The sequence below is a fragment of the Corvus cornix genome, chromosome 1A, assembly GCF_000738735.6.
Source record: "Corvus cornix cornix isolate S_Up_H32 chromosome 1A, ASM73873v5, whole genome shotgun sequence".
Lineage (NCBI taxonomy): Eukaryota > Metazoa > Chordata > Aves > Passeriformes > Corvidae > Corvus > Corvus cornix.
This window is the reverse complement of record NC_047057.1, coordinates 762310-787513: the sequence shown is the minus strand read 5'-3', so window position 1 is coordinate 787513 and position 25204 is coordinate 762310. Positions and strand designations below refer to the sequence as shown.

Below are 25204 nucleotides of genomic sequence, written 5' to 3'. Positions count from 1 at the left end.
AGCCCCGTTTCCCTCTGTGCTCCCAGGATCCTGCACAGCCTCTTCCCACACAGCCCCAGATCCTTGTGCACCCCAAAAGATCACACAGCCCCATCCCTCTGTACCCCAATACTCTGTGCACGACACCTGTCAGTCCCCGCACCACACACCCCAATACAATCACGCATCCCAGTCCCTCTGTACCCCAATATTCTGTGCATTGCACCCCAATGCATCACACACCCCAGCACATCACACATCCCAGTCCTTGTGCACCCCAGTACCCATTGTGCCAGTGCCTGGCAGTACCTGGCACACTCTGCTCCCTGTGCTCCCCAGTACATCACAAACCCCACTCTCTGTGCACCCCAATATATCCCACACCCCTGTCCCTGTGCACCCTAATACACCATCCACCCTGCTCCCTCTGCACCCCAGTACATCACACATCCCAATACACTCTGCACCCCACTCCCAGTACAGACCCCAGATTCCTGTGTATCCCAGTCCTCATGCCCCCTGACACAGTGTGAACCCCAATTCATCGTGCACCCCATCCCTGCTCACATTCTGCACCACAGACCCCGGTCCCCGTGCACCCCCTCCTTGTGTACCCCAACACTCCACACCCCCTGCTCCCCACGTACCCCGATACATCACACACCCCTGTTCCTGCAGGCCCTACCTCTGCACCCCACATCCCCGTGCACCCCGATATGTGGCCCACCCCACATCTTGTTCATTCCTATCCCTGTGCACCCCCCATACACCGTGCACCCCAATCCCCAGGCACCCCGATCTACCACACCCCCCATCCCTGTGCACCCCAATATCTGCACCCTCTCACCTGTGTACCCCGATGCCCCGCGCACCCCGGGCTCTCTGCACCCCAATACACCGCGCACCCCAGCGCTTTGCACCCCGGGCTCTCTGCACCCCGAAACACCGCGCAGCGTGCTCCCCGCGCATCCCCATCCCTGCGCACCCCTATTCCCGACCCTGCCGCCCCGCGCACCGTTACCAGGTGCATCCCACCCGCGGCGGGGGCGGCCCGGCCCCTCCCGCTGGCATGGGGGCGGCTCCCGGGGGCGCGCATGTCCGGCCCCGCCCGTTAAATTCCGGCGGGCCGGGCCGGACCGGGACCACCGCCTCTGGGCCTGCTGCTGTCGCCATGGCCAGTGACGCTGAGCCCGGCCGTCGCCACCACCGCCGCTGCTGCTGCTGCGCGCAGGACACGCCGGGTGAGCTGGGGGAGGCGGGTCTCCGGGGTCGGGCGGGCACCAAAGGGGGTCCCCCTTCCTCGGGCACCACTAGGCCACCCCTCCCGAGTCACGCACCGGGCACCGAGCGGAATTTCCCCCCTATGTCCCGGGCACTGGTGGGGTCCCCGCTCCCAAACATCCCCTGGATAGGACCCTGGGAGCTCTGTGTCTCCCCTGCGGGGTTTGGGGACCAAGGTGACACCCCAGCACAGCAGCACTTGGCTGTCCTGCGCTGCTGAGCCCGGGCAGGGTATGGGGACATGGCCCCAGTGTGACTCCAACAGCTCCCGCAGATGTTCCCAAGGTCCCGGATTCCCGCGGTGACAGCGATGGCCCCCGCCGGGGCTCCCTCTGCGACCGGCACTGCGCTGCCATCAACAACGTGCAGGGTGACCTGGGGGAGCTGGGCTGCCACCTGCACCGTCCCTGTGTCCCCCCAGGTAGGTTGGCTGTGGGATGGGCTGGATATGAGGCACTGGGGGGTTCCACACCCACTGTGACCCTGGGTGTCACCCACAGCCATGTCCACCCCGTCCTGCTACCAGCACCACTCGGAGGAGGTGTGCGAGAGCTGCGTGGTGAAAACCACCCTGACGGCCGAGAACGCCGTGGAGGCCAACAAACTCTCCAACAACTACAAGGTGGGTGGGGGCACCCATGGGTGCTCCTGGAGGGCTGTAATGGGTTTTATTATTCTTCCTCTTCACTCATCCCAAGAAAACCCCTCTCTCTCTGCAGTTTGGCTTCAAGAAATGGAAGAGCCACGTGACGGCACGGCCCTGGGAGGACCGATCGGAGATCGTTAAGGAGCTCTACTCTGACCTCAATGTCATCCGAGGCTCTGGAGGTGGGCGGCCCTGGGGACAACCCTGGGTGGTGGCAGTGTGGATTTAGGCAGCTACAGGTGATAATGGTCCCACCTGGTACCTTCCCTCCCGCAGGGTCCACGCTGACGTGTGGGAATGTCCTTTACCTGTTGCTCTTTGGCTGGTGGCTCTCACTCCTCTACGTCCTCGTGGCTGCCGTGATGTTCGTCACCGTCATAGGGGCTCCTTATGGTGAGTCCCAAATTTGGGACCCCCCATGTGAGGGCTGGATGAGCTCAAAACAGCACCGATGGGTGTTGGGGACTCCTGAGTCCCTTCTCCAAGGAGTGTCCCTGTAGCTGGAAGGGACACTGATGGTCGTGTCCTCACAGGGCGGCTCTGCTGGGACCTGGCTGGGTATTTCCTCTGGCCCTTTGGCAAAGTGATCCAGAAAGTGGAGGTAAGAGTTCCTTGGGAATCCCCAGGACGGGGAGGTTGGGGTGCCCTATGCACACCCTGACATCCCCCCCTCTCCCCAGGTCCCCAAATCCCACCAGGCGTGCAAGGCTGGCACGGGGGAGAGCTCAGCCCTGCTCGGGGGTCCCACACCGCGCTGCTGGCGCCCACAGTGCTGGGCAGGCACTGGATACTGGGTGAGTCCCATGCCGGACATGGTGACACCACCCCCAGAGCCCCCAGGGTGGTGGGGAAGGTGCCCATGGGCACCTCCCCTCCCCTGGGGTCAGTGTTTTGGGGGTCAATCCCTGAAGGTGGCCTCCTGTTCACAGCACCGTGCCAGCACTGTGGTGTGGCTGTGCCTGGGCTACCCGGTGCTGGCGCTGGCCCACGGGCTCGTGTGTGTCACTGCGTGGCTCCTCATCATCCTCATCCCCGTGGCCAAGCTGAGCGCCCGCGCCACCTCCCGTGTCCTGCTGCTGCCCCCAGAGCGGGTACTCATCCGGCGCCTGAAGATGGTGGGTGACTCTGGGAAGGGTGAGGGTCCCACACCCCGCTCCAGGAGGGATTTGGGGTGAGGGGTGACCCTCTCATCCCTCTGCAGACAGAGGTGCCTCTGGAGGGGGAGGTGATTCTCTGCTGCTACCGTGCTGCCAACCGCTACTACTACAAATACGCTGTGGATGGCATCAACGTCTTCGCCGTCAGTATCCTTCTGGGAGCTGGAGTGGGAAGGGTGGGGAGTGACCCTAAATCCCACCCCACCTCTGTTGTGTCCTTGACTGGCTGCCCCAGACCTGCTGCCCCTGGTGCTGGTGACGCTGGTGCTGGGCTACGCGGACAGCCCCAACCACCTGACCGGCTCCGCCGTCAAGTTCACCTTGGCCCTGCTCTCCATCATGCCCCTCTCCTACTACATCGGGATGGCCATTGCCAGGTGAGCGGTGACAGGGGACACTTGGTGGCAAAGTGGGGACACTCCAGCCCTGCTGACATGGTTTTCCTCCTTTCCAGCATCTCAGCCCAGAGCAACTTCGCGGTGGGGGCGGTGGTGAACGCCACGTTCGGCTCCATCACCGAGCTCACCTTCTACATCACCGCCCTCATCAAGGGCTCGCGTGAGGGCAACCGCTGCTACGCCGAGGTGGTCAAGTCAGCATTGACAGGGACGCTGGTGGGCTGTGTCCTCTTTGTCCCGGTGAGATGGGTGGCATTGTGAGCCGGGAGGGTGCTGTGAGCAAAGCACTGATGGGCATTTTTTGGGGGGTTTTCTCCATCCCCAAGGGTCTGTGCATGGTGATCGGGGGCATCCGGCACCAGGAGCAGCGGTTCAACAGCCGCTCTGCAGGCGTCGGCTCAGCCCTGCTCTTCCTCTCTGTGGGAGGTGAGTTGGGGACAGGGGTGTCCCCAGGTTTGGGGGGGTTCCCACCAGGGTGGGTGCCCACCCCATGTCCTGTCCCTGCAGGTGTCTTTGCCCCGACGCTCTTCTCCAAGGTGTATGGGAAGCTGGTCTGTGGCGAGTGCCACAACATCACCCAGAACCCTCTGGGCCACTACCTCTGCCACAACTGTCACTTCGACCTGGTGAGTGGGGACCTGAACCCCCAACAGGGGGAATTTGGGGTCGGGGATGCTCTGAGCCCCCCTGGCTCTCATGCTGGGTGGTGGCTGCGGGGCTGTCCCCTGTATCCCTGTTCACAGGTGCTCTCTCTGCAGATGGGCAACAACGGCACCCTCTACTACAGCCACGTCCAGTGAGTGTCCGCTGCGGTGGGGACAGGGCTGTCTCCACATCGGGGTGGCACCTCCTGGGTTCAGTCATGCTCTTGCATCCCTGCCGGGACCCCTCTCCACCCCAATGATCCTGTGCCCCCCTTCCTCCATCCCCAGGGGAAGTCCCCTGGGGTCTCCATGCCAGAGCCCGGTGGCACCGACAGTGTCACCTGTGTCCCACAGACCCCTGGTGTACACAGTGTCCATCCTGCTCCCTGCTGCCTACCTCATCGGGCTCTTCTTCACCCTCAAAACCCACACACACATCTACGACATCCACGTCAGCGACTGTCACAGTGAGTGTCCCCAAATGTCCTGGCTGTGGGGCTGACTCTTGTCACTGCTCTGGAGTGTCCCACACGTCTCCTCTCTCCCCAGTGCCTGGCCACCACCACAGCGCCGTGGTCCACTGGTCCCGCTGGCGGGCCCTGGTCATCCTCCTGCTCTCCACCCTGTGCATGGCGGCCTGTGCCGACCTGGCCACGGAGCACATCAGCCCCATCCTCACCAACTCCACCATCTCGCAGGTGAGCCAGGTCTGGGTGTCCCCAAGGACCAAGATGTGCCCTCCAGGGATGGGGACCTGCCCTGGCTGCAGTTGGAGCCCCAAAAGCAGTGGGGGAAAGATGCTGAGATGCTCTGCATGGTTGGCCAGGGCTTGGATGTGGTCAGGGCCAGGCTGATGTCACCTCTTCCCTGCAGTACTTCATCGGTGTCACCGTGCTGGCGATGGTGCCTGAGCTGCCAGAGATTGTCAACGGCATCCAGTTTGCCCTGCAGAACAACCTGAGCTTGAGGTGAGATGGCTCCAAGGATGAGTTTTGGGGTGGTCCCTGTGCCAGTCCCATCACTGTGCCTTGGTGCCCACGATGGGCTGCCCCGCCACTGGTGGGTCAGACCCCTGTGAGCTTGTCCTCAAGGGGAATTAGTCACCCAAGAAATGGTGTCGGAACTGGGATGGGCTCTGTGGTTTGGGATTTTCTCACCCCAAGGGCTGCCGGAGACCTGGTGCTTGGCAGCTCCTAAGTTGTCCTTCCTCCCCAGCATCGAGATTGGGAACTGCATCGCGGTGCAGGTCTGCATGCTCCAGATCCCCATCCTGGTGCTCTTCACCATCTTCTACGTGAGTAGCCCCAGCTCAGCCCTGGGGGACCTCCTGCCCCAGGGCTGGGGACACGGTGGGACATGGAAAGGACACAGCTGCCCTTCCCAGTGTCTCCCCTCTGCTCAGTGTGGGGGAAGTGGGGTCAGTTGTCTCCCGGTGCTGTCCCCACCCTGGGGACGTGTGGCAGAGAGGGTTTAAGGGGTGACACGTAAGTCCCCAGAGTCAGAGCAGGGCTGTCCTGGTTGGCCATAAACCCCAAATCCTCTCCCTCACAGCCGACCAACTTCACGCTCGTCTTCAGTGACCTCCACGTCTACGCCAGCATGTTCAGCGTGGTGCTCATGAACTACATCTTCATGGATGGCAAATGTGACTATTTCCAAGGTGGCCATCCCCACAGGGCTGCTGTGGGACTTGGACTATCCCTACATTCCCTGGGATGGGGGGCTCCTGGGTCCCAGCCCTGGGGTTATCTGCTTGTTAGGGCTCTCGGCCGTGGTGCCCTGAGCAATCCTGGGGTCTCAGGTGACCAATTTGGGGCTGTCCCCCTACAGCAGGTCCAAGGGGGATCACTCCCATTTCCCCCTTTAAAAGGATTTAAACTCTCTTTAATGCATATTTTGTAGAGGACCACTGAAGTCCTCTACAGGGGGCTAATCCAGACCACACCAGGTCTTAAACCCACGTCCCTCCTTGCTCCAGGGAGTAACTCCTTCCACCCCTCTCTGTCTGCCCCAGGCACAGTGCTGGTGATGGTTTACTTCATCCTCCTGGCCGTGTATTTCTTCGCCCCCTCGCCCAGTGGCTGCTGAGGTTTGGATTCTCCTTTCTCCAACCCCCTCGTTGGGATCAGCACCTGTCAAGACCTTTTCCAGTGTCTCAGGGACTTGGCCGGGCTGGCTCCGGTCTGGAAGCGTCGTTTCCTGAAGCTCCTGCTGCTGCTGGGCTTCCCCTGTGGGGCTTCAGGGATGGGAAGGGTGGATGCAATGGAATTGCTCCTGAAACGAGGAGCCTTAAAGCCAGAACGTGTCACAGAGGGATCTCTAGCCCACACCTGAGTGGCTGGAAGGAAAATTATCCTTCCTGGAGGGTCTTGAAGGGGATTTCTGTATATCTTGAGGACAGACCCCTCCCTGGGGATGTGTTGCACTGGGAGAAGGTGCCTGAGAAGTCCCTCATCCTCCTGGGCCTGGGAGGGACTCGGGCCTGGGAATCGCACAAGGATGTTTGATGGCACCAGAAATGCACCCAAAGGTATTTTCAGCTGTTTTGTCATTAAAGCAGTTTTGTACAAATCAGAAACAAGTTTGTTTCTCCTTAAGTGAGCCTTGGTTACTGCCCTGGGCCCCTCTGTGGCCACCATTTCCTGTCCTCTGTCACCTCATCCCAGGGACAGAGCCAGTGGGGTGGCTGTGGGCTCCAGCTTTCTCCATGACCCTCCCAAAGCTCCAGCTCATTTCCAGCCTGGTCTTGTCTGACTGTCCTGGGTCCTCCTGGCTTCAAGGTCTTTACCAGGCTCCTGAGAAGGGTTAGGGATGTTCCTGGTGTTGTCCACAGGGTGTGACAGGCTGGGGACATCTTCCTCTGCACAGGAAAATGCTGGTGGGTGTGGGGAGAGGACACAGTTAGGGCTTGGATTGTCATCTTTAAAAACAAGAACAACCCCAAAGCAAAATACAGATCCATTAACACAGGCAAGGAGGCTCTGGTGCCTCTTCCCTCTCCTCTGCTCCATCAGGGCATACTTCAGCATAAAAACCAGGGAGTGCTGTCACAGGAATGTTGGACTCTGAAAGGATGGACAGCCCAGAGTGAGGCAGGAAGCAGCCTGGGATCGCCCTCCTTTCCAGGGAAGGCAGCAGCTCGTTAGGGATTCATGAAGCTGCTTTATTTAAGCCTTTTTGTTTTCCTAGCACAGACAATCCTGCTGTCATTAGTCTGGGACATTTGGGAGCATTCCTGGGTGAGTAGCTGGAGTTCCTGATGGCAGGACAGAGAAGGATGGAGAAGGGATGGGATGGGAGAGCAGAAGTTGTAGGAGAACCTGCTCAGTGCCATCATCTTACTGAGGTTAAACCAAAACCATCTCTCCTGGGGTGAAGGATGCTTGGGAATTCTCTGTTCTGAGCTGCCTTTCCCTGTCTCCTTAAATCCTGTCCCCATCCCAGGCAGCATTGTGGATGCTCTTATCCCCTCCCCAAGAGCTGCTGCTGATGCTAGATCCTTTCCCTCTCCCTTAGGGAATTATAATTAAAAGTTTTTATCCACAGGCAGTAGCCCAGCAGCAATTAAAGCCACCCCTCAGCAGGAGCTGCGAGCTCAAGTGCTCAAACCAAGTCACTTTTAAAGGAAGAACAGCCTCCAAGATCTTGTGCCCCTCATGCAGCAGCCACTGGAGGTTATGGAATGGGAAAAGCCCCTGGAAATCCATCAGTGGGTGATGCTTGTATTGCTTTTATCAGCAAAAGTGAAGGCCCTGGACCTTTGTGGTTTTCTTGGTGATGCTTCCCCAGCTCCTGCAGGCTCGAGGCGGAGGGATCCACAAGGATCAAATCCAACTCCTGGTCCTGCCCAGGACACCCCAACAATCCCACCCTGTGCCTGGGAGCGTTGGCCAAACGCTCCTGGAGCTTGGGCAGCCTTGGGGCCATGCCCATTCCCTGGGCACCTATGACACCTGGGGAGCCTGGGCAGGGCCTGACAGAGCAGGACAATGCCCTCCCTTGCTGCTGCCCCTGATGTCCCCAGGACAGGGATGTCCCTCCTGGCTCCAGGGCACTCAGAGCTGACTCAGATCCAACTTTCCATCAACCAGCACGCCCAGGTCCCTTCCCACAGCTGCCCCCCATCCTCTCCTTTCCTAGTCTGTCCTGGATGCACTTGGCTGAAGATTCCACCTCCTGGCTTTCCTGGATCATCCAGGTGGGTTATGCTGTTGTAGAAGGAAATCAGGTTGGCCAAGCAGGACTGCCCTCTCCTGAAGCTGTGCTGGCTGTGACCCAATGTCTGTGTTGTCCTCTGGGGGTTCTTCAATACCTCCCAGAATAATCTTTTCTAGGATTTTACCAGGCACTGAAGTGAGACTGGCAGCCCTGTGGTTTCCAGGGTCATCCCTCGAAAATTGGGACCAGCTTCCAGCCAGCTGAGACCTCTCCAGGTTCCCAAGACTGCTCCAAAATCGTCGAGAGAAGCTTTGTGATGACCTCAGAGAAAGCTCCAGAGACTTCCAGAGTAAAGAAAACCTAAGGAATGAGCTTGCTCAGAGATCCAGGCTTGGATGGCTCCTTGGGGATGAGGGGAGATGCTCTTTAAAGCAGGTAAGAGAAAAGCCAGCACAGGGGTGACCAGGCTGCTCCAGGACAATGTTCCCAGAAGGCAAAGATGGAAGTGTGGATATTCAGCCTCAGAGTTTGGGATGGAAGAAGGAGCTGGAGAAATGGCCCTGCAGGTCACTACAAGGCAGGGCAGGAGAGCAGGGAACCCCTCCCCAGCCCACAGCTGCCAGCAGGGTCTGGATTCAGCAGCCAGGGAGGCTGGGAAGGGGTTGAAATGCACAATTCCTGCAAAGGTGCAGTGCAGGGGATGGAGACACCAGAGCTCCAAGCAGCTCCCACCAGTTCCTGTGGTCCCAGCATCTGAGAAAGCCTCAGCTGCGATGCCCAGCCTTTGTTGTTCTGAGCCTTGGGGGGGAAAAAGAGCAGCAACTGAGGCTGGAGAATGAGAATCTATTCCCAAGACCAGGGGAAGCTTAATTTTGGGACAAGGGCTGGGTTGCCTAAGCGGGGGGCAGTGACTCCAGCAGGCAGTGCCTTTGGATTAACAACATGAAGACAAATGCTATGGTTTATTTAAACATAAATGCAATCTCTTAAAAAGTAACTAAAATCCCAGAGTGTAACATCTGCCTTTGATGAAGAGGAAAGCATTGGGACAAGCTGATTTTAAAAACAAAAGGCACTTAAAAATGGGCTCCAACTGAAAAGGATTTTGCACAAACCTCATGCCTGGAGCTGCTCAGAGTTCAGTGGCCACTTAAATTCAGTGTAGAGAGCACAAGAGGACCAGAGACACTCCTTCCTGTCCTTCCTGTGCACAGACAATGGCTATTCCCAGCAGGAGGGAGAGATGTTCCCTTTCCCCTTTTTTTGGATGCTGTATTTCCTGGGCTGAGCGATCCACAAAGCCACCCCCCAAAACTGGCTTTAAATCCTATCTCCCACCCTCAGGGGAATATGAAGCAACAAAAAAAAGGCCAATTTGGGAGGTGTGGGAGGAAGGAAAACCAAAAGCTGGGAAATGCTGATAACCAGGACTTGGCTGAGCAGGTTAAGAGAGCTCTGAAATCCACAGGGTGAGTTTTTGCTGTAGCTTGTTCTGGGTGCAAAGTGAGCAGAAAAGGTTAAAAAAGCCTCAGGGCGACCTTTTCCCTCCCCACCCCCAGTAAACTACACAGTAGTCCCTTAAGTGGCAACTTTTTCCCAGTCTTCCAAGCAAACCTTTCAATATGAAAAGGGGAGAACACAGACACTGCACCAGGGAAGCTGCACGGGCCAAGCTTCGCTCGCCGCCCCGGGCGACGTTCCAGCCGTCTCCGGAAGCTCAGGGATGGGAACATGCCCAAGGAACACATGCAAGGCTGCAAGGCTGGAGCAATCGGTGGGTTTGGAGAGGGGGAGCTCAGCTGGATGGGAGGGATGGGTTATCCAAAGCAAAAGAACAGGTTGGTGGCTGCTCTGCATCAAATGCTCCTCGTTGGATACAAGGGTGAAAATACCAAGGTGAAGGTGCCATGTGTACACACAGGCTCAGACATTCAGTAACTCATTAAGCTCCCCAATTAATCTGCAAGCGTGTGCTGATGACAGGTTGATGGTGGGCTGCTTAGTCTCAGAAAATACTTTTTGATTAATGGTGTCATTTAGAGCTCCATAAATAAAAAGGGGATTTTTTTCAATGACTAAAAGTAACGGTGTCTCTAAAGGCATCGATGTATTTGCTGAGTAAGGCCTTGAGCAGGTTTCCTCCATGTTCTTAGCAAGACAATCCATGGAATCCATAAATAGGGGGTGGGAGGGGGAATTCTTCAACGTGGTGAGTCTTGGCCAGAAGTGGGAGATGTTCTCATTTTAGTCGCTCAACAAGTCCCTGCGTCAGTCCAAGGTGCAAAAGCTGGGATCTGGAGAGAGTTGCTAGCTGAGGGAAAGATTCCAGGAGCTTCTCCCAGCACAGTTCCAGCAGGCTGGGCACCACCAGCCACATTTTGAACAGGGAACCAGTCCGTTTGTTTTCGTGGATGTTGACCACTCCTCCGTGGACGTACATGCAGCCAGCCTAGGTGGGGAAAGGGGGACAGGAGTTACACAGCCAGGAAAAGCAGGACTGGGCTGGCCCCAGTCCCAGCTGCTGAGGTTCCTGCAGCACAGGTGTCACTGCCTGAGCCACTTGCTCTGGGATCAAGGGAGGAATCGCTGCTGGAGGGGCCATGTCTCATCCTAAACCATATATCCAGCACCTCAGCATGCTCTGCCCTGAATTTTAGGTGATTTCTATCCCAAGAAATCCATTTTAGGAGTGTGGCAAACTGTATTACTTTATTAACAGAGCCACACTCATTTTGCAGCTAAAAATAATGGTTTTTTAAACTACGCCCACCTCACACAGACATCCTGCATTCCCTTGGCTCAGCACAACCCTGCTGAAGGGATGACAGGAACACAGAGAGATGGGGGAAAAACTCAGCTGCTGAGTGGCTTTTTTTTCTCCATATGCTGGCAAAGACAGGGCATTCCTGCTGTCCAGCAGTCACTGAGCTGCCTGGGAAACACCTTTATCAGGCTTCCCAGGAAAAGCTGCATTTATAACAGTCTCCAAACTAAGTGACACCAAGGAATGTGATCTCTGCCCTCAGGAGCCGAGGACCTGAAGGAGGTGAAGGCACAGCCAAAGGCATTGCTTGCTGCTTGTTAATTATCAATCCCAGGTCTCCAGACTTCTGGCCAAAAGCTCTGGCAATACCAACACTCCTTAGTGGTCTCCAAAGGGCTGGAAACAGGCTCATCTAATCCTTCACCTCAGGCTGTTCTCAGTAGGATAAAATCATTTTACTCATCACTTCTTTTTTCCTTCTACAAGCAAGAACTGCTGTTCCTACATAGAGTTTGAAAGCTAAAATTCTGCATCACTTCTTTCAGGAAGCAAAATCCACAGTGTGGCACCACTCTTCGAACAGCAGCAGGAGTAAAAGCCTCCCAAAAGCTACTGCATGCAGTGGAGGTCACTTCCTTGGGAACATGAGCTCTATTTGCAGCCCACACCAACGTCAGAGTGCTTGGATGAAAAATCCCAGCTCCAGAGGAACAAAATGAGTCACTTACTGGGGTGACAGCAGCACAGTGGAAGTACACAGGCTCTGGCATCGCAGCTGGGAGCTTGACCCACTGGAAAGTTTGGAGGTTCAGCTTCCAAACATCTCCCAGAATCACCTCTCCGTTGTAGCCTCCGCAAACGAACACATCTGCAAGAGAGGAGACGCGGGGAGTGACCAGGCCCAGCCACGCCCCTGCCAGCAACCGTGGGACACGCGGGGAGAGAGGTCAGGGATCACCTTCCCAGCACAGTTTTGGGATCAGTAATTGTTCTACCTCAACACAAGCTCTCAGGATCTCCCAAATCAGTCCCAGCACAAGCAGAGGCCACTTAGAGAATCCCAGGATGGTTTAAGTTGGAAGGGACCTCAAAGCCCATCCAGTTTCAACCCAATGGGCAGGGACACCTCCCACTATCACAAGTTGCTCCAAACCCCATCCAACCTGGCCTTGGACATTCCAGGGATCCAGGGGCAGCCCCAGCTGCTCTGGGCACCCTGGGCCAGGGCCTGCCCACCCTCCCAGCCAGCAATTCCCAATTCCCAATCTCCCATCCAGCCCTGCCCTCTGGCACTGGGAAGCCATTCCCTGGCTCCTGGCCCTCCATGCCTTGGCCCCAGTCCCTCTGCAGCTCTCCTGGAGCCCCTTCAGGCCCTGCAAGGGGCTCGCAGCTCTCCCTGGAGCTTCTCCTCTCCAGGGGAACATTCCCAGCTCTCCCAGCCTGGCTCCAGAGCAGAGGGGCTCCAGCCCTGCAGCAGCTCCGGGGCCTCTCTGGGCTCTCTCCAGCAGCTCCAGGTCCTGCTGCTGTGTCCCCAGGGCTGGGGCAGCTCTGCAGGTGGGCTCTCACCTGAGGGGCACAGGGACAGGATCCCCCCTCCCCTGCTGCCCACACTGGGGGATCAGGGTGGATTTCTGGCTCATGTCCCACTTGCCAGCCTGCCACTATCCCAACCCCACCATGGCAGACTCAGGGCTAAATGCCATTGGAAGCAGGAGTGCATTCCCTCTTTTTGTAGCCAACCTGACTTCCCAGGCATCTGGGTTTGATCAGATTCCAGGGATTTTAAATCCACGGGGAGCAGCTCCAGCTCCCAGTCCTGCCTTGCTCCCAGATTTGCCCAAGTTCCCAACTCAGAGGCTGCCAAATCCTGCTGGTGAAGGGGATTGGAAGCATCTCCCAGCTCCTGCCTTACTTCTATCGGCACAGTTAACACTCCTAGGAAATACAACCCAGCATTTCACTCCACCCTTCAACAGAGAGCACTCAGCACTGACCTGCAGAGTTTGGAAAAGAGGGATCAAGATTGTAACTGTTTTTTCAGTGCAGAAGAAAGAGTGGTGCCAGCTGGGCAGCTTAAGGGCTGTCAGTGAGGAAAAAATCCTCTTCCAGAAAAGCTGCATGTTCCCCACAGCTCTCTCCAGCTCTCCACTGTTTGGTTGTACAAGATACACCCATTTTCCAGAGGTAAATCTTACCATTTTTTATCTGGACACAGCTGTGGCATCTTCTGGCTGCTGGGAAGCCTGGGGACAATAAATTTAAAAATATGTAACAACAACAGTTGCTTTAAAGTGCTTGTGCAAGTGGTGATTTTGTCTCAACATTTAATCATGGAGTTTATTTTTTAAGAGGTTCTGCTTTCCTGCAATCCCAGGTATAAAAGCTGTAATTTTAAGCAGCTGTTTCAGGTTTGATTCCTAATTCCTCTCTAGGGAAGGAAGAAATGTGCTGGAATCTTGTTCCCCAGATCTGGGGCTTGGTGAAAAGCAGTTGTGAGATTCCAGGGAAAGCCCAGGGCCTCAAAGGGAGCAGAGATGATCTGGATCCTCTGGGAGCAGATCCAGGCACTGTCACCTTCCCCAGGCAGGGAGGGAGGGAAGCCAGACTGCCAAATTCCCTTGGATGGGTTAATCCCCAGTGCTGAAGCACAAGCAGGATCTCAAAGCCAGCATTAAGTCACATCCTGAACAAGAAAACTGCATCTCCAAGCACCTTGGCCACTCTGGTTTACAGGGAAAGATGGGAAATTCCAAACTCACCGACTTTCTCGTGAGGTTTTGTGGTGATCTCCTCCCAGGTGTTGGTTTCCAGGTTGTAGGCATGGATCTGGAGGGAAAAAGAGGAGCCATGAGATCCTCCTGGCTCTGCCAGCACCAGGATGAGGCAGCCACAGGCTCTGACCCACTATAAATAACTCCTTTTCTTTCATTAAGTGTAAACCCAAAAATAGCTGATCCCAGCCAGTGACTAAGCAGGTCTAAAATCACCTTCCAAGCTCCATCCCAGCTTTGCTATTTCAGCCCTACAGCTGAAGAAAAAAAAAAAAAAAAAAAAAAAAAAGAGTATTGCTTTTTAAAAGAGCTGGGCCAATTAAAATCCACACCCTTGAGTTCTCAGAAGGATTTAGAAATACCTTTCTCCTACTGCATGTAGGGAGAAAAGAAATGGAACAATGGAGAGATCAAATGTCACATTAAGTGCTGCAGATCCCACTTTTTTTGGAAGCAGAGCACTATTTAAAGTGTCCACAGATTCATCACCAGGACATCCTGTGGCAAACCCAGGTTTTACAGAAATAGGAGAGCAATCTGCTCCCAGTTATCTGGGCTTTTTTTTTTTACCAGGCTCTCCAGGCAAAGCCAGATGAAAAGGCAGTGCTGGTTATACCTCAGTGTGGAAAATCCCCTATGCAAGATCCCAAACACCTCACCTTATCCAAGGAATAAGCTGTCCAGGAAGTTCCACCTCCCAGGATATAAATCCGTTGACCGTCATGAGCAATTTCATGTCTGTACCTGAGGGAGCAAAGAACATCCAGCAGCACAATTAACAACAACAAAAAACCTTCTGGAAAACACCACCAAATTCCAGGGATTTGAGCAGAAACTCCCAAGCCTGGCTATGCTGCATCAGTCCCTCAGGCTGGGAATATTCAGGAGATGTGGAAATTTTCCTGAGCCCTCCAAGCAGCACGCCAGAAGTTTGAAAGGCATTTTCTGATTGCAGAGCAATTATTAATTAATTAAGTGCAATGATTATGGAACACCAGGACAGCTATTAATATTCCAGCCCCTTCTAAGATGGTCCCTGGCAGTGTCCAAGGCCAGGCTGGACGGGGCTTGGAGCAACCTGGGATACTGGGAGGTGTCCCTGCCCATGGCAGAGGGTAGAGTTGGATTTGCTTCAAGGTTCCTCCCCACCCAAACCAGTCTGAGATTCTTGCATTCCCAATCCTGTTCTCAGCTGGACACCAAACCATGGATGAGAGTGAACAAAATCCTTCCTTCCAACGCCACAGCGATCCCAGGCAAAGGAGGGCTGGAAATGCCAACCTGAGCAAGGTTTCCCAAAGCTTCCCATTGTCTGCCTCCCAAAAAAAGCTCCCTGAGGCTGCCCAGGTGCTCACCTCTCCTCTGGCATGTCACAGGACATATTGTTTGGCTTCAGCTGGGTCCATTCCCGAGTGTTGAGGTCCAGCTTGTGGAGGTCGGTGCTGTAGATGTACCCAGTTGTTCCTCCAAACACGTAGAGACACCCATTGATGATGGCCATGGCCTGGCAGAGAAACCAGTTAGAAAGGACTAGGGACACCTGGGGCTGGAAAAGAGGGAATTCCTGCTCTTCCAAAGCAGATGTGCACCAGCAAAAGGGGTCAGTCCTGCTCGGAGCGTGAATCCCTTTCTTTGTCCACCCTGTTCATCCGCATTATGGAAAGTCTTAAAAGGTGTTATTCTAATATAAAGAAACCCTACAAATTTTCATTTTGAGTTTTGGGTTTTGAAGGTTTTTGACTCCCAACCACTCCTTAAACCAGATTTTTTTCATTCAGCTGCACCAGGTATTTAGTGAACAAATTTTGGCCTTTCCAACTAGGAGAAAACCTCCTTTCCTTTGAACTCTCCAAGAACCAAGGCTGCTTTATTTCTTTAAGGAAGGATACCTGCTTTTCCTTGTGCTTTTATACAGAGAGAACAACTCTGGTGAGGAGCAGGGAAGAGATTTTGGTGTTCTGGCCCCTTTCGGAGGCACTCAGGGCTTCCTTGTGCTCCCTACCTGGCCGTAGATGCGGTTGGGTTTCTTGCCACGGCAGCTGAGCAGAGCCCATCTCTTGTACTTGACATTGCACACGTGGACATCGTTCCCATTGCTCTCTCCAAAGGGGATCCCGGTGCCCCCAAAAACCAGGAGGTTGTTGCCATGTAAAACAACTGGGAGAGAGAGAAAAAACAGGGACACTCATTGCTGTGAGATCAGCAGAACAGAACGATTTCTCCAGGCTGTTCCAAGCCAGCTTGGACAGGGCTTGGAGCAACCTCCTCTAGGGAAGGTGTCCCCGCCCATGGCGTGGAACTGGATGATCTTTAAGCTCCCTTCCCACCCAAACCATTCCATGCTTCCATGCTCTGGAGACAGCAGTGCTCAGTGCTGCTCAAATTCCCTACAATCCTCTCTGCGCATTTACGGCTTCGAGATGCTCTAAAAGAGAAAGGATCCCAACTAAAACCATGGTAACCAAAGGTCTGCCTTGAAAAGGGAACAAAGATACCTATTTTTGGATGCTTTGAGATGTCTGCAAGAAGCACCTTCCTGCTGAAAGCACAGGTGCCTTGCAGCCATCAAGGTAAACACCTGGAAAATACCTCTTGCTTTCCCATTTTTTTCTTTCCCTCTGCCTCAACCGAGTGAAAAGGGAAAGAAAAATCACAAACTCAACCCAACCTCAGGGCCTACTTGGAAAAACAAGATCCAGATTTCCAGTTCTTGCCTGGTTTTGCATGGATTAAAATAGCCAGGATTAAAATAGCTCCAGGAATAGGCACACAAGGAGTTGGATTTCCATACGTACGTGACATGGAAGCCAGCTCCCTGGGCATGTAGCCTTCGGTGCCCATCTGATGCCAGGTGTCTGTGGCAAAGTTGTACCTCCAGAGCTCCCTGAAGAGGGGGTAGTCCTCGTTCTCTGGCCCTCCGGACTCATCGTAGTCGGGATTGTACCCTCCGAACACGTAGAGGTTGGAACTGTCGGCCACGCAGCGATGGCCGCTCCTGGCTGGGGGGCACCGGTGGCCTGCAGGAGGAGGAGAAGGGAAAACAGCTCCAAAAGAGCTCAGGTTGTGTCCCAGCGTCAGGAACTGGGGTGGTTTGCCAAGAATCCATAGGGAAGCACCTCTGCAGCAGGAGGAAACGGCTTTGTAAGGTCAGATCCACTTCTCCGAGCTGGAAAAGGGACAATCTGTGTGCCACCATCTCATTCCTGTCCACTCCACCCCTGGACCATGTGGCAAACTTTCCACAGCTCTTTCTGAGGTGTTTGATAAAATCCCTCTTCTTTCATTCTGTTTGGCAAATTTCACTCAGGAAACAACTCCAAACGTTTGTATTTAAAGCTGCCCAATAGAGAAAAAAACTTAGGATTTGCTTTCCCTCCTACGAAAATCTCTCCCTGTCTTCCCTTTTTGTTCCTTGGATCTCAAGAAGACTTTGTCACTAAACATTTAAGGGACACAGGTCTGCTAGAACAGGGAAAATCTGCTCCTAAATAAAGGCATTTGCACTGGGCAGCAGCAGGGAATCCAGCTGAGATCCTACAGGCAGATGCAGCCATTCCCAAAAGGAATCCCTCTGCCTGGCCACCCTCTTCCTTAAAACTCAATGGAAGTAAAAGAAGGGAGGACAGTTCCAGTTCAGCTCTCAACTGGGGTAGATAAAAAGATGGATTCAGCCAAGGAAAACCTAACCAGGAATATTCTTGGACAACAGAAATTGAGGTCTTGGCTGACAAGTGACCAAAATAAACCCAAACAAATCAGTGACCTTCACCTCCCACCTGCTCCCACAGACTTTTTATGGAAAAGGAGCCAGGGAAGCATCTAATTAGGACCCAGCATGTTTTCTTCTGTTATAATTCCCAGCAGTGAATCCAACACTGCAAAAAAAAAAAGACAAAAAAAAAAGAGGCATGAAGCATTTTTCCTACAGGAAAAGTGAAATAAATGATTTGTCCAGACCAAATAATGAACTTGAGCTCAGCACAAGCAGCTTTGCTTAATCATGTCCAACTCTGGTCCAAAATTAGGCTGCTCTCCAGGGTCCAGACAAAGTTTTGACAGATTTGGATTGTTTCCAGGAGTAATTGTGTCTCACAGCAATTTCCACTTAGAAAATTAATAAGCACTGGCTGAAAAAGAGGGGAAGAAAGTTAAGGAATTGTAGTGGGTTTAAATTAAGGGAAAAATCTGTAGTGGGGACATGGATGGTGGGACACAGGAGAGGGGGATATTCCATGTCCTAATTTAAAAGGTGTTAAGGAATTAGGAGTTCAAATTTATATCAAATATTGGGTTTATTTCCCCCTAGTTCTAACACTTGCCATGAGAATTTTCCAGAGGGAAGAGAGGAGAATAAGGGTGAGTTTTATATAAAGCCAATAAACTAAAGAGTAAGAGGTGGAATTCCAAGAAAATAAATTTTAAAACGCCACCCAGGAGGCCTTGACTGCTATCCACCTTCCAAGATTAAATAGGGAAGACACCTGACTTGGCCAGAAATCCCAGTTAAGTTTCTACAGGAAGGGACTGAAGGGATCACACATCCCTGAAAGTGTCCAAGGCCAGGCTGGACAGGGCTTGGAGCAACCTGGGATAGTGGAAAGTGTCCCTGGCCATGGCAGGGGGTGGAACTGGATAATCTTTAAGGGCCCTTCCAACTCTTGCTCATCACTGTGTCTTCAGAAAAGATTCCCCCAGCTCTGTCTTTTTAAGGAAAAGAGCTGTAAAAGCTGGATCCGTTCAAGAGTTAATTCCGATGAGTTCCTTCAGCAGACAAATTCCATGGCTCCATTAAAGAGCTGCATTTCCATTTAATTAGGACTCATTGGATGATTCACAGCTCCTGCTGAAATTCAAGAGAGATTTGCAGCTGGTTTTGCTCCAGCCACGAGCCCATTCCACAGGTGCAACTTTTCTATGGTGCAGGAAGATGGGAAAATCCTGGGATTTGCTAAACATTCACCTGTCGTGAGCAAAGTCCACTTCCCCAGAGCTGAACCCCAAAACACCCAAGGCTCAGGGATGCACAGCAAGGCCCCATCTCTGTGAAAAGCTGGAATTCACCGGGTCCTGCTACGAATTCCTTGATGCCAGACATGGAATGTACCAAGTCAAGACAGATCCACAGGGAAGAGGTCGTAAAGTTATGGAAAATGGCTTTAAAATGGATGGATATGATCTGGAGAGCACCTGTTTTCCCAGCTAAAGGTTCCAGAGAAAAGCAGGAAGGAAGGATGGGAAAGTGCATTTACAAGGCGGCCCCTTTTCCTTAGTCCTGAGGGCAAAAATGGGAACAATAAAACTTTCAGGGAGTAAGTTCCACAATCAGGATGAAGTTTAACAACAGGATGAGAGGAAACCGCCTCAAGCTGTGCCAGAGGAGGCTCAGGTTGGACATCAGGAGGAATTTCTTCATGGAAAGGGTTGTTAAGCATTGGCAGGGGCTGCCCAGGGAGGTTTGGAGTTCCTGGAGGTGTCCAAGGAATTCCTGGAGGTGGCACTGAGGGCTCTGGGCTGGGGACAAGGAGGGGGTCAGGCACAGCTTGGACTCGGTGGCCTTGGAGGGCTTTTCCAACCCAATGGATTCAGTGATTCCAGGCTGAAACATCACGACAGGGACATAATTAAGGAAAGTCCTAATTAAGGGCTGAGCCATCTGACAGAAACTGGCTGGCTGGGCACTGACCTGCCAACACCCTGCTAAATTCCCCCTTTAACCAGTGATTCACTCCATGAGTTCTGAGGGAGCTGCTGGATGGCCTGGATTGACAATTCCAAGCTATTCCTAATTGAACACCTCTCCTGCAGGAGCTGTAATTAGGACAGGGGATAAAACAAGAAGGTGTTTCCAGATGTGACACAGCAACCCCCTGGAGCAAAGGAGGCTCCGGGGGGACCTTGTGGCTCTGCACAAGTCCCTGACAGGAGGGGGCAGCCGGGGGGGTCGGGCTCTGCTCGCAGGGAACAGGGACAGGAGAGAGGGAATGGCTCAGGTTGGATATTGGGAAAATTCCTCCATGGAAAGGGTGGTCAGGCACTGGCACAGCTGCCCAGAGCAGTGCTGGAGCCCCCATCCCTGGAGGGATTTCAAAGCCCTGTGAATGTGGCACCTGGGGATGTGGGCAGTGGTGGCCTTGGCAGTGCTGGGAATGGTTGGACTCCATGGTCTGAGAGACTTTTTCCAGTTTAAACAATTCCATGATTCCATGAATACGAAGTTGTTTTGAGCCTCCTGAAACCATCCTTTTTCTTATGACTGTCAGAAACCCCAAATAAATCCATTTATATCTCAAGGGTGGGTGTGGAGAGGAATGGGGCCGGACTGCTCAGCAACAGGAGAAGGGACAATGGGCACAAACTGAAACACAGGAAATTCCAGTTGGATATGAGGAAAAACTTCTACTTTGAGAATGATTGAGCACTGAACAGGCTTCCCAGAGCAGCTGTGGCTGCCTCTGGATCCCTGGCAGTGTCCAAGGCCAGGTTGGACAGGGCTTGGAGCATCCTGGGACAGTGGAAGGTGTCCCTGCCCGTGGCATGGGTGGAACTGGGAGGGCTTTGGGATCCCTTCCCACCCAAAGCATTCCACAATTCTACCCTCCTTTATCAGTTCCCTTTTTCCCCAAGCTAATTTAATTCCAATATCCATCCCAGGGTTATTTGCAGCACTTTGAGTATCTTAAAGCTCTTCCTGTCAGGATAACAGGAAGAGGAACAGGCAGTGAATAGCCTGTCCTGTTATCAGGGTGTCCCAAACAATGCTGGCTCTTCCCATCAATCCGTGATTTCAACCCCACGAATCCCAGTGCAAGGCCATCCCACCAGGTGTGTGTCACACCACCACACTACCAGCATTACCACCAGCAGCAGAATTTCTATTTCAAGCTCTATTTTTGGAATTAGAAACGGAGTAACTACAGGGTGTAAAGCCAACAAATCCAGCGTGGCTTTGGATCCTCCTCTTTCCCAAGTACCACATCCGTGGTGAATATCCCAGGGCTGTGCACGTGTCCTTTTCTCTGCCTTTTAAAGCTTTCTAAAGATGGTTTTGGTATTATTTTCCCTTCTGCCTGGTTTTTCAACATCCACAACGGCAGGATTCAATCTCTCCCTTTCCATTTCTGATCCCTGCAGGAATCCTGAAGGACATTTAGGTCAATATTGACTTTGACTCCCATCTTCAAAGAGTTCCATCTTTTCCACAACAGCCGGACAAAATAAGTTTGGAACTTGTGTAACTGCAGCCTCTCAGGAATGTTTGGATAAGCAGGACTGGGAATGCATCGCTGAGAGTGAGGTTTAAAACCTGTTTGTTCATCCAGCTGCGTTCAGCCTCTGCGGATCCCACACTTCCCTTCCGTGGCAGGCTGCCCACGCCTGAAAAATTCCCAAGAGGGAAAGCAGCTGTGGCTGGGTCCCTGAAAAACGCTCAGAGGGGCTGAGGGAAAATGGGAGAAGCCAGAGGATCCAGCCAAGGATGCCAAACACAACCCACAGGCCACTGGACAAGAGATTTCCAAATATTACTGAGATCTCCAAAGTTTCCAGAATGGATCATCCTTGCATCCAGCTGGGAGAGCTCCTGGGTTTGGATCGATGTCCAGAACAGGTCTGGGTCTCCCAGGCTTTGTTTCCAAAATCTTTTGGGCAATCACATTTAAAAGGATTTTACACCACTAAAACCGAATGTTCCTTGGGTTGTGTGTTTCCAAAAAGCATAAAGGAAAAGAAAGCAATTCTGGAACATGAGAGCCTTCGAAGGGAACTGGAAAGATCATCTGGTCCAATCTCCTGTGGGAAAAGGACCTGGGATGAGGTTGTTCAGCACCTTGAGCAGCCACAGCCTGAAACCCTCCAGGGACTCCACCACATCCTGGGGGAGGCTGTTCAGGGAATGGTGGTTCCAGGGAATTATGGTTCTCACTGGAAAAAATGTCTTTTTTCTGTTGGGATGAACCTTCCCAGTGCAACCTGTCCCCACTGCTCCTTGTTTTCTCCATGGACAAGAGACCCTCCCCTCTCTTTGTACCCACCCTTTAAGGACTGGAAAACCCCAATGAGGTTCCACCTGAGCCTTCTCTTCTCATGGAATGGAATCCCAGAATGGTTTGGGTTGGAAGGGACCTTAAAGATCATCCCACTTCATCCCCTGCCACGGGCAGGGACACCTCCCACTATCCCAGGCTGCTCCAAGCCCCGTCCAACCTGGCCTTGGACACTGCCAGGGATCCAGGGGCAGCCACAGCTGCTCTAGTTTTCCAGGGAGATGAGACCTGAATCCTTCAGCCTTTCCTCACAGGGCAGGTTCCCTTTGGACCATCTCCTCTGGATCCTCTCCAGTCTGGCTGTGTCTTTCTTGACTTGTGGAGACCAGAACCAGACACAGAATTCCAGGGGCGCTGGGTAGAGCAGGATGATCCCATCTCTCCCTCCCAGTGTCCCTGTGGATGCAGCCCAGGACCTGATTTGCCTTCCCCCCGGTCTCCTCTCAGTGAGGCTGCTCCCAAACCACACAGATCCCAGCCTGTGCTGGACTCTTGGGATGTCATTCCAGCTGCTGCACTTGGAATTTTGTCTTTGTTACACTTCACACTTGCCTGCCCACTCCTCCAGCCTGTGCAGGTCCCTGGAATGTTATCCCATTAATTAAGGAATCACACGAACACAAACCCCTCCATGACATGAAGGGGTTTGGGCTATTTGGAATTTCTGCTCTATTTTTAAAAATATATATTAAAAACTGAACCTCTCCATAAAAAAAAAAAAAAAAATCTCAAACCCTGCTGTGACTGGGAAAATTACAGCTGAAGGCAAGAGCAGGAATGCTGAGCCAGGAGAGGCAAAGATCCATTTAAGTGTCCAGACTTCCAATTCCCTTAATCCCAGGAGTCTGATGAAAACATTGAAAAATGTGGACAGAAAGAGGAGAAGAACAAACCACAAACCACCTGCATTTGACTTTTTTTTCATCTTTCCAAAGCTTACAAACACCAGAGCATGGAATAGCGTGTGGAAAATGAAGGAATGACTCCTGAAAACTCTGGAAGAGAATTGGGAGGTAAGAAAAGAAACCTGGAAACTCTGCAGGAAAACTGGGAGGTAAGGAATGAAACCTGACAAGTCTGGAGGAGAACTGGGAGCTAAGAAAACAAATCTGGAAACTCTGGAAGAGAATTGGGAGCTAAAGAACAAATCTGGTTGGAGGAGATGGAATGAGGGGGGGGAAATTCCTCTCTCAATGGTTATGTAACAGCTGCTGCTGGAGCTCTATAAATAGGACCTCAACAGGTGTCAAACAGGGAGAAAACTCCAGCAATCCAGGATTTTTCCATCCAGGAGGTGTTCAGGAGGGCTGGCAGTCAGTTTGGGGCTTATTTCGGCTGGATTTAGGTGCCAAGGCTGAGCTGGACAGGGGTGGTTCCTCCTGGGCTGCAGCATCTGATCCTGTGCAAGTCCAGGGTGGGACAGAATCCATGCAGGATCAGGAGGATGCGCTTCCCATCTGCTCCAGCCAATGATTAAAATTCAGGAAGGGGAAGAGAATCAGGTCCTGTGTTGCCAAAAAAGGACCTCTCCACAGAAGGAAGGAACCACGTCTGAGTATTTGCCCAAAAATAGAAGGTGTGGAGCCACTCAGCAAATTCCCAGTGCTCCTAGAAGAGACTGGAAGGCTGATCCAGGACGTGGCAGGTTTCAGGGATGAGAACATGGACTGAAAGCCCCTTCCCAGCTGCCCTTGGTGCTCCAGATGTGCCAAGCACAGGCTCCCACCCCTGAGGGGTGAGGGGGCTTCGTGTCCCACCCGAGCTGTGGGATCTGAGTGGCACCAAAGGATTCCTGATCCTGGCATGTTCAGCTCAAGGTCATGAGGAGCTATGGAGAGAAGGGAAAAAGGGGATACCCCACTCCAAGTGGGAACATCACAGGGCCATGGGGTGTCCCACATCTCTCCCAGCACCGCAGAACTTCCCACTCCTGTGATCCCAGGATAACCTCAGCCTCCTCCTGGAATATTCTGGGGGCTGTTGGGGTGACTCAAAGATCCAGAAACTATGGACTGACTCTTCAGCATCCAAGCTTGCTAGGAGGGAGGTGGAAAAGGGAAAGAACCGCTTTTCCCAGGGAATAGGACGAAGCTGATGTCACATCCCAGCCAGGACTCCCCATCCCTGCATCACCCCTCCCGGGATTGTAGGGATCTCCCAAAAAAAACCCCAATACACTGGGACTGTGGAGCAGGAGGATCACCAGGGGTTATCCCAGGCCTATCCACGATCCCAGGATGACTGAAACGGGGCTGATCCTCAGCAGGGAATGTGGGGTACCCATATCCCCACATCCATGGGGATGAACAGCCTGTGTGGCACATCCAAGCATCTCCCAACGCCTGGAAAACACTGGAATGGGGAGGGAAGAGCTGCCACCCACCGGGTTGTAGGAGGGGGTGGCCCTAAATCCATTTGTAAAAGGATAACTGCCCTCATCCCCGATTCCAGGCTCCATATCCTGGGATCGTTGGCACGGGAACATCCCAGCTCTCCTCACACCATTCCCGGGCCTTGGGGACAGGGTGACCCCTCCTATTCCCGGTCTGTTGGGGTACCCCAGCTGTCCCCGGGAATGTCCCCGAGCCAGGGACAACTTGCCGAGCTGCAGGGTATCTGTCCCCTCGGGGCCTTGGGTGTCCCTGTCCCAGTCCCCTCGAGGCCTTGGGGACACGCGTGTCCCGGCCTCGGACACCTTATGGATGACCAGACATCTGTGGAGCGTGGGGATCGGGATACCCCGATTAAGGACCCCCCAGGAATGGGGGTGCCCCGGTCCCGACCACCGCGGGAATGGGTGATACCCAACCACAGAGTCCTTGAAGCCTTGGAAATGGATCTGTCCCAGTCCCTGATCCTCCGGGATGGGGGTGCCCGGTCCAGGACCCCTCAGGACCTTGAGGACGGCGGCGTCCCGGTCCCCGACCTCCCGGAGACGGCAGTGCCGCGACCCCGAATCCCTCACGACCTTGGAAATGGAGGTTCCCCTGTCCCGGTGCCCCGGCTATGGAGATGGTTTGCTCCCAGACCCCTCGGACCCCTCAGGGACGGGGCTACCCCAGTCCCGAACCCCTTCCGGACCTTGGGGTTAGGGTCACCCCCGGCGCCGGCCGCCACTCACCCGCCGCCCGCGGTCTGCCCGGCAGCTGCACAAAGCGGTTCAGGATCCCTCCCCCGCCGCCATCGCCGCCTCCCGTGGCGCCGCCCGCGCCCTCCCCGAGCCCGTCCCGGGCCGCGGCCGCCGCCGACATGGCCCGTCCGCTGCCTGAGGGACGGGGCGCCAACCGCCAATCACCGCCGAGCTTCTTCGGCCGCGGCCTATCAGATGCGGGCTTGTTGGTAGGTGGGGGGAGGCCGCAGTGAG

At 53.8% G+C, this 25204-nt stretch overlaps 2 protein-coding genes across 4 annotated transcripts; one reads left to right on the top strand and one right to left on the bottom strand.

Annotated features, from left to right (window-relative positions):
* The first annotated feature begins 1006 nt into the window (after nucleotides 1-1006).
* Nucleotides 1007-6686, top strand: LOC104695975 (low affinity vacuolar monovalent cation/H(+) antiporter-like). Of its 2 annotated transcripts, none has more exons than XM_039570989.1 (20): nucleotides 1007-1220; nucleotides 1526-1681; nucleotides 1761-1882; nucleotides 1980-2088; nucleotides 2183-2299; nucleotides 2440-2507; nucleotides 2587-2700; nucleotides 2836-3021; nucleotides 3108-3210; nucleotides 3299-3440; nucleotides 3518-3701; nucleotides 3788-3887; nucleotides 3969-4087; nucleotides 4220-4257; nucleotides 4460-4572; nucleotides 4655-4803; nucleotides 4979-5073; nucleotides 5321-5399; nucleotides 5657-5765; nucleotides 6120-6686. In XM_039570989.1, the coding sequence occupies exons 1-20, from the start codon at nucleotides 1049-1051 to the stop codon at nucleotides 6191-6193; spliced, it is 2349 nt and encodes a 782-aa protein (XP_039426923.1). In that variant the 5' UTR covers nucleotides 1007-1048; the 3' UTR covers nucleotides 6194-6686. The 2 variants fall into 2 exon arrangements, with proteins under 2 accessions (XP_039426923.1, XP_039426924.1); XM_039570990.1 differs by having other exon boundaries at nucleotides 1008-1220; nucleotides 1535-1681.
* On the bottom strand, nucleotides 6637-25106 carry KLHDC10 (kelch domain containing 10). Of its 2 annotated transcripts, XR_005604486.1 has the most exons (10): nucleotides 24962-25106; nucleotides 16594-16815; nucleotides 15801-15955; nucleotides 15154-15302; nucleotides 14458-14542; nucleotides 13787-13853; nucleotides 13223-13270; nucleotides 11756-11895; nucleotides 9878-10712; nucleotides 6637-6980 (listed from the first exon to the last, which is right to left on the bottom strand). XR_005604486.1 is itself a non-coding variant. In XM_039570993.1 (9 exons), the coding sequence occupies exons 1-9, from the start codon at nucleotides 25089-25091 to the stop codon at nucleotides 10503-10505; spliced, it is 1206 nt and encodes a 401-aa protein (XP_039426927.1). In that variant the 5' UTR covers nucleotides 25092-25106; the 3' UTR covers nucleotides 9192-10502. The 2 variants fall into 2 exon arrangements, 1 of the variants encoding a protein (XP_039426927.1); XM_039570993.1 differs by lacking the exon at nucleotides 6637-6980 and having other exon boundaries at nucleotides 9192-10712.
* Between the last annotated feature and the right edge of the window lie 98 nt (nucleotides 25107-25204).

Excerpts from the sequence above, each read along its gene's own strand:
- LOC104695975 (XM_039570989.1), top strand. The coding sequence starts at position 1,049 with ATGGGGGCGGCTCCCGGGGGCGCGCATGTCCGGCCCCGCCCGTTAAAT. Across the intron at positions 2,701-2,835 it reads GGGCAGGCACTGGATACTGG|CACCGTGCCAGCACTGTGGT; the intron begins GTGAGTCCCATG and ends TCCTGTTCACAG. Across the intron at positions 3,702-3,787 it reads GCTGTGTCCTCTTTGTCCCG|GGTCTGTGCATGGTGATCGG; the intron begins GTGAGATGGGTG and ends TCCATCCCCAAG.
- KLHDC10 (XM_039570993.1), bottom strand. The coding sequence starts at position 25,091 with ATGTCGGCGGCGGCCGCGGCCCGGGACGGGCTCGGGGAGGGCGCGGGC. Across the intron at positions 16,816-24,961 it reads GGGCAGACCGCGGGCGGCGG|GCCACCGGTGCCCCCCAGCC; the intron begins GTGAGTGGCGGC and ends CTCCTCCTGCAG. Across the intron at positions 14,543-15,153 it reads TGTGACATGCCAGAGGAGAG|GTACAGACATGAAATTGCTC; the intron begins GTGAGCACCTGG and ends TTGCTCCCTCAG.